The 12,108-nt window shown below is 37.7% G+C and overlaps 1 protein-coding gene across 4 annotated transcripts in view; it reads right to left on the reverse strand.

Annotated features, from left to right (window-relative positions):
- Nucleotides 1-12,108, reverse strand: part of csmd3b (CUB and Sushi multiple domains 3b) — a 927,060-nt gene that overhangs the window by 233,265 nt on the left and 681,687 nt on the right. For all 4 annotated transcript variants that reach the window (XM_069920534.1, XM_069920535.1, XM_069920537.1 and 1 more), the window contains one exon: nt 7,954-8,157. In XM_069920534.1, the coding sequence (XP_069776635.1) occupies nt 7,954-8,157 (204 nt within the window). The remainder of the gene's footprint in view (nt 1-7,953; nt 8,158-12,108) is intronic.

Genomic DNA, 12,108 nt, shown 5'->3' on the forward strand with positions numbered 1-12,108 from the left:
CTATATGCAATTTATCAACCAAGAGAACATATCCGTTTACTTCCAAACTTTCTTCTGCTGTACCATACTCCCAACCGTAAATACATTGCATCTGGTCTCCCTTTTATATTCCACACTAACTTAAGCATTCGAACCCCCTACAAAACAGTCAGAAAATAACTGATAATCTAGATAGAACAATGATCCCTTTTGCTCACTTGTGTCTTGATAGTGAGAGTCACTTTTGCTTTCTATAGTATTTTCTATAATATTCTTTTTATGATTCCTTTCTTCCAGATTTTCCTCTAAGATGTTATATTTCTATAGTTTGTTAAAACATTTCCTTTCTCTAGCTTCCTGCCATGCCTTTCAATTTGAACCGTTTGTTCAGTACAAGACACCTCAATGCAAAAAGCCAAATGCAGCTCTTGAAAAACAGAAGAGAGGAACCAGAATGTCTGAAAAGGTGAAAAGACCAGATAATGAGGAGGAATTGAACAAAGTGCAAATTTTATGATTATAAAATAAACATTAAAAAAAACATTTTGGTCATGATTCTGAATAGGCAAGATAATAATAATGCTAAAATAAACATTTCACCTTCTCCAGAGCAAAGGATTCCGTTCAAAACAAATCAATCAACACAAAATTCCGATCAGCATTTAAGGTTGGCCATGTTGGGTGCAGGGAATGTTGAATTGTACACAAGAATATTGGATGTTTTGAGGGGAGATCAAAGTAAGTAATTTTCATTCAGTTTAATTTCGAGAGCATCCAGCACACGAGTCAATGCCCCCAACAATCTACAATCCCTACATATTTTTGGAGGGTTGGAGGAAAATGGACAACCCAAGAAGACCCACACAGACACAGGGAGAACATACAAACTTCTTACACACAGCGCAGACATCACTGGCATGGAAATAGCATTGCACTAACCCCACATTACATGGAAAGTAGAGCATAGAACACTACAGCACACAACAGGCCCTTTGGCCCTTGATGCAGTGACAACCTATATATTCCAACCAAAAAAACCCTTCCAACCTCAAAACCCTCTATTATTATTTCATTCATGTGCCTGTCTAAGAGTCTCTTGAATACCCATAATGCTTCTGTTTCATCTTGTATTCATATGTGTGAGTTCTTAGACAACACATGGACAAATGAAAATATTCTTTACTTTAAAGTCTGTAAACAGCCCATGAGGCAGGCCATGAGGCTGCAAACCTCCATTACAGATCTTACATACAGCCCCTGTTGGAAGCCAAGTATTATCATATAGGAACTATAATCCTTCAGACCTGGCTAGTAGCAAATGCAACCCATGATCATTATCATTACAGTTTCAGCCTCCATCATTACCTCTGGCAAAACATTCCAGGCACCCACAGCTCTCTGTTTAGAAAATCGTACCCCTGATGTCTCCCCTAAACATTTCTCCCTTCATTTGTACAGATGTCCTCTAGTGTTTGCTACTCCTGCATTAGGAAAGAGGCACTGGCTGTCTATCTTAAATAGGCCTCTCAGAATCTCCCCTCCCATCCTTGTATGCTCCAAAGAGAAAAGTCCAACTCTACTAACCTTGCCTCATAAGCCTTATTTTCAAATCCAGGTAATGTTCTGGTAAATCTCCTTTCCATAGCTTCCACATTCTACCTATAATGAGGTGACCAGAACTGAATGCAATATTCTTGAACTCATGTAAGGTGAATATAAGAGGGTTAAAGACTACCTGAGGAAGAATATTTTCACCTCAGAGTCGGTCCATTCCAGAATGAAATGATTGAGATGATACTGCAGAGAAATTCTCTCACAACATTTAAGAACAAGCATTTCATTTATCAAAGCGTCGACGGAAATGGTCAAAATAGTGTTAAATGATATTAGTGTAAGCAGATACTTTATAGTTGGCAATAACATGATGGGCTGATAGCCTGTTTCTGTGTTGTTTGACTAATATTCCTGATTAAAGACAGCTCTCTGTCAAACATTTTTAAAAATGTCTCAATAAATGTTAAAAGTATGAACACAAATATAAAACATTAATGTGATTAAATTATCAATTCAATATAAATGTAAAGTAAAATGAGAAATTCACATTACAGAACACAGAGCTGGCAATTCCAGTCAAATGAGTGGCATTGATATTCACACACCAGCCAAGCATGGCACAAAATTGCGTGCCAGATACAAAGTGAGAGCAGACTCTCACCTCTGCTCATGAGTGTTGTTGAGATCCCAGTGGCACAGCCAATAGTGAGGTATGCTGGCATTGGATTTTCAGCCTCCTTTGACTTCCACTTTTCACTGTGTATGTGTGGAAATCCATGATCTACTGAAGCTTGAAAAGCTGAGCTAATATGGAATCAGCAGTTCGCTTCATTCACCTCACAGACTCCAAATATTCAGTGCACACATTACTTCCATTAGTCTCAATTTAAATTTAGACCTACAGCACGGGCAACAGGCCTCTCAAGCCCATGAGCCCCTGATGCCCAATTGCACATAATTAACCTATGACCACATAAGTTTTTGAAGGGTGAGAGGAAACTGGAGCACTTTGAAGAAACACATTCAGACATGGGAAGAACGTACAAACTCCTTACAGACAACGCCGGATTCAAACCTGGGTTCCTGGCACTGTAACAGCATTGCGCTAACCACTACTCCAGCTGTGCTGCCCAACATGGTTATTGGCAAGCAAATGATTATTGGAAGGTAACTGGAAATAGTTCTGTTTAATGTAAAGAAAAATTGTGTGGAGTCTGAAAGCAAGAGAAGGGCAATATATATGCTGCAATATATAGCTCCTGATATAAATAAAGGAAGATGCTCAAGGTTACAAAAATAAACTATAGATTACTGTTTGAGTAAGCATTTGGATATGAAATGGGTCTTTCAATGATTGATGCTCTGGAGGGTAAGGAGTTGCCAAACATTATTTATCTGAGATTATCAAAGAATTCCATAAGTAAGCAGAACTCCTCTAGATTTTCCTGGAAGACAAACCTTCATATAACCGACTGAATTTATCTGGAGTGGACAGCACTACACAATGTATTCAAATTAATAGTGAATTCTGCATTGTTCCAACCTCCCAAATACTTTTTAATTCCAGCCAGATTTTAAGTGAATCTAACTCTGTGCACTTTGAATTTCTAATAGAAAGACAGGTGTTGACAACTATCAGGAGATCGAACCTGACAGCCAAGACAAAACTTACATTCTTTACAATCTTTATTTTTGCTCAGCAATTCCTGCTTTTAAAAAAAATAATTTATTTTTCAATCAAAATACATACAAACACTTCCCTCTTAAATATACACACCTGCTTGATACACTGAAGTTAAATTAACCTGGCATGTAGACTCCAAACTATGTCTCGCATCCTGAACAACAACTTCTATTTAAAATATTCAAGACATGTAATCAATAAAGCTTGACATTAAGCGACATGAAGGGATATTTGAAAAACATGATCAAAGGCTTGGCACAAATGTTAATTTTAATTGATCTGAAATAGAGTGTTAGGGTGGGAATTCCAAAGTTCTAAGACAGGTCATTAATGAAGGCAAGTTATCAGCAAAAAGGGTTTATCAATGATGAAGCACACAATAAATAGATTGCTAGAACTGCAGGACTACAGAGAGAGCTGGAGGTGGATCAAAGGACAGCAATGAGGTCAACGATGGAATTGAAACTAAGGATGGGAATTTAAAAATCGAGACATTGTCATTTTCTATTCTAACTCAGGTTGCTATGAGATTAAGGTCAAAACCTTGATCATAGGATAGCACAGCTAGTGTAGTAGTGAGGATAATGTAATTATAGCATTAGTGACCCAAGTTTGAATCTGGTACCGTCTGTAAGGAGTATGTACGCTCTCCCTGTGTCTGTGTGGGCTTCCTCTGGGTGCTCCGGTTTCCTCCCACATTCCAAAGAGGTTTCGGTTTAATAGGTTAATTGGTCACATGAGTGTACTTGGGAGGTGTGGACTCATGGGTCAGGAAGGCCAGTTCCCAAGCTGTATCTCCAAATTTAAAAAAATAAGTAATATAAATAAAATTTCTTATCGCTGGTATTTATGAGAAGCAAAAATGGCAAGCAAATGTTTCGGTAACATATTGCTGACATGCTTGTGTATTTCACCACTTTAAATATCACCCTCTATAGGTACCTTATGTTGTTATTCGAGACCAGGCTAAATTTTACTTCTATTTACAGGAATATGTTTAATTCAATTCGATGGTGAAAACTGATAACCAAAAGAGTCTCGGGTAAAATTGTCATTTTGCTTTTATTTTCAAAGCAGTGAGATTTGAAGGCTCCACAATTACATATTTGAGACCCCTGTATTGTAAATTTTAAATGTATTTACAGCAAGATGGAAGCTGATTCTGACCACTTAAACCCATGCCGCCAATTACACCCAAACTAACCTACACCCACGTACATTTTGGAAGGAGGGAGAAAACCAGAGCACCAGGGAAAAGCCCAAGCAGACACAGGGAGAAGGTACAAACTCCTTACAGACACCACCGGATTTGAACCCAGGTTACTGCCACTGTAATAACATCGTGCAAACTAGAACTGTGCTGCCCTTTAGAATTACCCTCCATTCATTTTCACTGTCTTATAGACTTCTCCAGAAATTAAATAACACTTTAGAAAGCAGGTGTTGCAATTATTGCTATATAGGTAATGCATATTAGATAATTAATTTGCTTTTATCAAGTTTATGTTCAGCTGTAGCATACGTACAGTAGATTGTACAATGTATATGATATTAAACTAAGTACTGTGGTCATTTACTAGCTCGCTCCTAGCCACTATTTACAGCAGCAGGTGGTATATCATATCCCATATCATAAATGAATAGAAATCAATGGAGAGCTATCGAGCAGGAAGACACATTAACTCATGGCCAGGTCTCCAGAATATAAGCTCAAATACAAGACGAAGATGAAAAGTAAGAGGCCAATGCACATGCTCATTGAAATGATTAGGTAATTGTCTGACGTGCCAGAAAACTTGCATAAACTGCCATGAGGTTCAGTCATAGCCTGATCAACCCTTGCCTGTGGTCTTGCATGGAGCGAAGAGCCCATTATTTGTCTGAGGATATCTCCGTGTTGTAGCAATTTGTTCAGGCTCAGGGATTGTAGCAGCTTTGATATCTGCAAATCCACCATCTTTTTTTGTATTTTAAATAAATTTAACAACTAATGTTTATTCCATAAGACATAGGAGCAGAAATAGGCTACTCAGCCCACTGAGTCTGTCCCATCATTTAAACAAGAGCTCATCCATTTTTCCATTCAGCCTCGCTACCTGGCCTTCTCCCCATAACCTTTAATGCCCTGGCAAATCAAGAACCTATCAATCTCTACTTTAAATATGCTCAATTACCTGGCCTCAACAACCGCCTGTGGCAGCAAATTCCACAGATTTACCACTCTCAGGCTGAAGAAATTCCAACCTATTCACTGGTTTTTAAATATCTCTCATTATCAGTACATTTAAAAACAGTTAAAATGACCTTTCATAGCACCTGATGTCTTGCTTTGCAAGACAGTTGTGGCAGGCAGATGTGGACAGTGTATCCACAGGCTGATACAAGTTTGCATGACCACAAGATTTGAATGGGTTGAGTTCAGCGTGATCCCACTCTCTTTCTATTGTAAATTGCTGCAAACTTTCCATCTTCAGGCCTATTTCTCAACTCTAGACATGTGTTTTCAGAATCCTTGTTTTAACCACAAGCAAGGCGTCAGTTGCAAGCTTATATTGCCACCTATTTCATTACACCAGCTTGCTGTCATTCAACGTCTCTAATGTACTATCTGGGTCCAGTCGGAATACCCCACATTGAGAATCTTGAAGTCCAATCCATTGTCTTCTGATCCATTCTGCTTCCTTGAACAAATTGCAGATATATTTGTTTTCTCGTTCTTTCTCTTCAGCACTATTACAAATAAACGAGATTACGCAAACCTCCGAATAAGCTTAGAACAGGGGATAAATAAACTCTCCATTGCAAAGTCTGCCTATCTCCATCTGCAACTTAAATCTTCATGTATTTGTCAAATTGAAAGTCAATTCATTCAAGTCATGATTGGTTGGCATTTCATCTGACTAAGATCCTAGCTCATCAAAATCTAATTGCTCGGTAAGTGCATCAATTGTAATTTTCTGTCACACAATATCTTGATATTACACTGCTCTGTGCCTATTTCCTCTTGAAATTACTCCTACACAAACACAAACTAAACATTCCTTCTACAAAACATTTCCACTTAATTTTGTCATCCTTGCCTCCAACATTGATAGACAATACCATCAATTACCAACATTAAATTCTCTAAAATAAAACTTTTTTATACAAGATATATGTCCCTTCAACAATATTTCTGATCTCCTTCTTATTTGTCATTAGCATTTAATTCTATTCATATGAATAAAGTTGTTATAAATCTATGAACATTTCTCATTGCATTGAAGATAAAAGAGAGAGAGAGAGAGAGATTGTAATAATCTTGGTCTTGCTGGCAAATGCTGGTTGTTCAATAAAGAATGACCAGGAGCCTTGCAAAGGCACAAGCCCTGAATTTACAAAAGGATTGGGAACACTGTCTCTGTAAACTCACTTTGCCACTTCAACTTTATTTTGACCTGGTACAATATTCTTTGTCTTACTGATTTCAAATTAGACCGAGGAATTGTGGTTAAAGCAAACAAAAAGTAATTCATTTGGTTGAATTCAATGTTCTATTCAACAACAAGTCAAGTTTATTATCATCTGATTGTACAAGTACAACCTGATAAAACAGCGTTCTCTGGTCCTCAGTGCAAAACATGCAGATACACAACTTGACATAACACACATACAGGCAAATAATACATATGAAGGACAAGTATTCTTCCCTATAAAAATAAAATAAATAAATATTGTTTTGTACAAATGAGAGTCTCAAATGTTTTTCAATACATTTTGCATTAAAAATAGCAAAAACTAATGGATTGTAGCGAGCGAGCTAACTGAGTGAATGAACAAGATCACCAGTCGGTGGGCTCGTCAGAACTCGTGAACTTTATTTTGGCTAGTGCGCTGCAGTTTTTAAGGCATTCAAAGCTCCTGCCCCCCATGCACCGGAAACCTCGTCATCACAATGCAAGCACATTACCCACACACATGCGAGTCCCGCGCTTCTGCTGATGCACGCGTAACATAGGGAGCTGGTTCACCTGGTCATCAAATGTGTGTGTTGCCACAGGATGTTAAAATATTTTAATTGCCAACACTTTCCAAATACGTCAAAGACTTTCAAAGATATTCGAAAATCCTCACAGTTTTGACAGCACATTTGGGTGCTTTTCAAGGACCACGCAGCTGCACAAAACACATCGCTGTGCCCAGAATGATTTTGACCAGCGTGATCAGCCTTCAGAAGTGGATTCGCATGGTCATGCAGCGATTGGTCACAGTTTGAAGGTCCATGTCAGCAAGATATTGCACTTTTAAACTAAATCTTCTTTTGCTCTATTTCTAAAAGGTTTCAGTCATTCTCTGCCCTGCTTTCTCTTCTCTGTTCCAAATATTGAATACTAATTCATTTTGTCATTGAAATTCCCCCTAATGTGACTATACTCTGGCATGTACTTGTCAGATTTCAGATCAGATTTCAAATTTCAGATGTATTGTCAGAGTATATACAGGAAATCACATACAACTCTGAGATTCCTTTTTCCTGCGGGCAAGACAGAATCACCACTAATTGGTAGTGCAAAAATTCACTGCATACAGCGTGAACATGTAAATAATCTAATGCACTGTTAGCAGATAGCCCAGGGATTAAGTAATTTGCAAAACCTAATAATAATCCATAAATATTCAGATTAGTACATCAATATGCCCCAAATAATATATTAATTTCACAACCACCACATTTAAAACTTTGAGTCAATACTCACCGATGCAAGTAGGCAGAGAGTCATTCCACTGAGCCAGGGCATTTGGTACTGATGCACATTTAATCCCCGGTGAACCTTGGAGAACGTAGCCAGGATTGCATTCAAACAGAACAATGGAGCCAACTGCAAAATCATTCCCAACTCTTTTGCCAAACCTTGGCTCTGGCACAGAACTGCATTGAGTTGCACTGGTCCTTGGCACAGCTAAAGATAATCCAAGACAACATTTAGTATTTGTCTTTAAAAAGAAACAATAAAACATTTACAAATTGAAGATAGGATTTATTTCAAAATTCTGTGAAGTTGGTGTTATAAAGAACTACATCGAAAGAAAAGTTTATTTCAATGTGAAATTAAGATAATAATTGTGATTTTATTATTTTGCAAATGGGTTGCACAAATTTAATCGATCAACAAAACACTACGATTGCAGTATATAATTGTGGAATATTGAGCTTGTCTTGAAATGTAAATACATCTTTTTCAAAATGAATCAAATATTTCAATGATTATATCAAATAAACTCATTTCATTCACATTAATCTTGCCCACTTGGCAAATGACAATGTAAAAGAGGGTAGGGAAGAAGAATGTTTCTCATTCCTTGCTTAACAGCAGCAAGTATTTAATAACAAATTGGAAAATGAAAGATAAAAATCCTAAAATCTTTTTCCTCTCTTCTGTGCTTATCGCTTGATATCACCCAATAACAGCTAGGAATATTGGCAACAGCTTCCATTTTTGACGGAAACTATCATATTGCTTGTTGAAGGCTTTAGAGATAGATGCAACGATGTTCCATAGGACAAAATTAAAATCAGGCAGTAATTCAATTTAAATGTTTAAAATTTAGACATACAACACGGTAACAAGCCCTTATGCACCACGAGCCCATGCTGCCCAATTACATCCAATTGACTGGCATCCTAAGACATTTTGAAGGATGGGGAAACCAGAGGACTTGAGGAAAACCCATGCAGAAGTGGGAGAATGTACAATCTCCTTACAGGGAGCGCCAGATTCATACCCGGGTCACTGACACTGTAAAAGCGTGGTGCTAACCCTTAATTTGCCAGCTAATCACAAAATCATTTAAAGGGGGAAAATCTTTATAGAGGTTCTGCTCAATAGAGATTTTTCATAATTTGTTCCAATAATTATGAAAGGTGGATGGCTGGAAAACAAATGCTCCATTTCAATTACGTTGAGTCTTTAAACTGTCTTCTGCAGTCAATGGGCCTTTAATTAGCTGAGCAGTTTTAAGATCAGAGACGCAATAAACTGCTGAAAAATCCAGATGCATGTTCACTTGTGTATTTGTGTTCTCTTGCGGAACACAATGTCTCCCGGTTTGGGCAGTGAAATTAGAAATTACATGAACAAAGAATGTTGGAAAGAGCTGAGACTTTAAATTACAGTTGTTATGAATGCAATGCACATCATTTCTGTCAAAAATCTACAGATAACAATCAAAATTAGCAGTGAACCAAGCTGTGTAAATGTGCAATTTTGTCTAAATTTCTACCATTTCCACATCATTGTGACTATAAATTGATGTTGTCAACCAGGTCTTGATCTATTTGATAATTAAGCCACTCAAGGATTAAGATATGAACCTGAAATGAAAATAAAATGGCGAACTGAGGTACTCAGTTTTTTATTTTATTATCATTAATCCTTGGTTTCTAAAAGTGGAGAATATTCTTCATTCTTCCATTTTATTCATTTCCATTTCTCCATGATAAAATGTGCTGCTCAGCTGTCCTACTTTTAATCTATTTTAACTCCTCTCCCCAATGTAACAACAATCGCTTCTGAGAGAGTTTTCTTTGTCACTTCATATTAAATTGCCACCCTAAGATCCTGCAATTTCTACTGAAGTCAGTTATCTTTCCTTACTAAATAAAGTTCCTGACATCTTTCATCCTTGCTGCTTTCTTCTGTGCATTTAAAGCACAAAATGGAGCAATACCAAAGTAAATGTAACTAGTTTCAAAGATCTTGTTTTAATGCTAGCACAAGCACACACAAAAAAAGAAGCAAAAGGCTACATTATCCCTTAAGCTTAACCCACAATTCAATATGAAGCAGGTGCAGTAGAGATTCACCAAGATGGATTGTTTCCATCACAAGGAGAGACTGGAGAGCCCAGGTCTGTTTTCTCTGAAGTGGAGGAGGCAAAGGGTGTGGGGGGGGGGGGGTGGGGGGGATATGATGAGGTACATAGAATAATGAGGTGTAGAGATAGACTCAAGTGCAGGAAACTTTTCAGATATAGATAAAACTAGATAAAATTATGAGAGGTGTAGAAGATTTAGGAAGAATTTGATGAGCTTTTGCATCAGTGGAGATGACCTATTTTACATAGCCTGTGAGATTGATGGAAGGAGAGCATTTGCCAGGATGAGCACAAATCATGAAGGCAGAGAAGGTTTGATTCCTACAGATGGGTGTCCATTGGTCAGTATTGGAGATAGTGATCTGCATGGCCTCTTTACATGCTGACTATGGTCATGACTGATCTATGTTTCCCTCAATTCTTCTTCTGAGCCAGTTCTCCATAGCATGCAACTCCTTAAACTTTTGCACATTAATTTTTCTCAATCTTAAATACATCCAATGATTTGGCCTCCGGCAGCCTTGGTAGCAGGAAATTCCAGAGCTCTTTGAGGGAAGAGTATGCACACCTCAGTTTTAAATGACTGGCACGTTTTGTAACTATGTTCTCTTGTGTGTGACACTCCTACTAGTGAGAATATTTCAATATCTATCCTGTCAAGCCTGACTTGATCTTATATGTCTAAATAAGATCACCACTCATTCATCTAAAGTCCATTGAAAATAGATCCACACTGTCACCTCCCTTGATGGGGGCATCTCTCATCCCAGGTATTAAGCTTGCAAATCTCCTTTGGACTGCCCCCAAATGTTACTGTATTTTTTTTTAAGGTAAGGAAAAGAAAAAAAATCTGTACACAGTATCCCAGGTGCAGCCTCACCAACACTTTGCCACTGTGAAAAACCTAATTCTTAACCTCCACCCTTTTGCAATAAAGGTCAAAATGCGATTTGCTTTCTTAACTACTTTTTGGACCAGTCTGCTCACTTTTTCAGATTCATATATTCAGATACTGGACCGCTCTAACCATCATTTATTTGCGGTCTCTCTATAATTTGATAATAATCCATCTTTTGATTTTCTTATCCATGACCTCACACTTCCCTAATTAAATTCTATTTATCAGGTATTATTTTTTGTCCAATCACTTAATCTACCTCTATGATGCTGCAGAATCACAATGTTCTCATCACAAAAAAAACCCTTCCATCTACTTTTGGAGCACTAGCTAACTTGGATAATGTTAATTTTTACCCCTCTTCAGGCCATTAATATAAATAGCAATCACAGTGCTGGGCTCCAAAATCTTATCTCTGGTTACATTCCTCCATTTTAAAAAAGGATCTATTTATACCAACTCCTTGTTTTTTATGTGACAGAAGGTTTTTAGCACACACACAACCCATCCCCCAGACCAAATATTTTGGGCTCTCAGTTTATGCACTAGTCATTTGTGGCACTTTGTTAAATGCCTTTTTCGAAATCTAATTACACTTCATCTTGGGTTCCCCTCTATCACCTCTCCTTGTCACATCCTCAAAGAATTCAAGCATATTCAACAATAAATAACTTTTTCACTTCAACAAGTAATTCTGATTGATTCACTTAATTCCCTTTCTTTGCAGCTCTGAAATACGTCATACAAAGTGAAACCTGATAGGTTGCAAATGCTGTGATTGTAGTAAACCCGTGGAAATGCTGAAGAAACTCAACTGGTTTTTTCAGCATCTCTAGGAGACAAAGATATACTGCCGACGGTTTGGGCCTGAGACCTTCTTCAAGGATAAATCAGAAAAGGTAGAAGCAGGATATATCAGAAAGTCTCAGAATTCAAACAATGGGGAGGAATCTGGACTAACAAAAGTTGTTAATTGATATGATCAGGACTAGGTGGGTTAATCATGTCTGTGCGAAACAAGACACAGAATGGAGGTGTTGTTCTTCCAAGATATGGGTAGTCTCAGTCTGGCAGTACGAGACCATGGACAGACCCATTCAGGGCCCCAAAGAGTCCTTCCAACACTTCACTTGTGAAT

The sequence above is a fragment of the Narcine bancroftii genome, chromosome 2, assembly GCF_036971445.1.
Source record: "Narcine bancroftii isolate sNarBan1 chromosome 2, sNarBan1.hap1, whole genome shotgun sequence".
Taxonomy (NCBI): Eukaryota; Metazoa; Chordata; class Chondrichthyes; order Torpediniformes; family Narcinidae; genus Narcine; species Narcine bancroftii.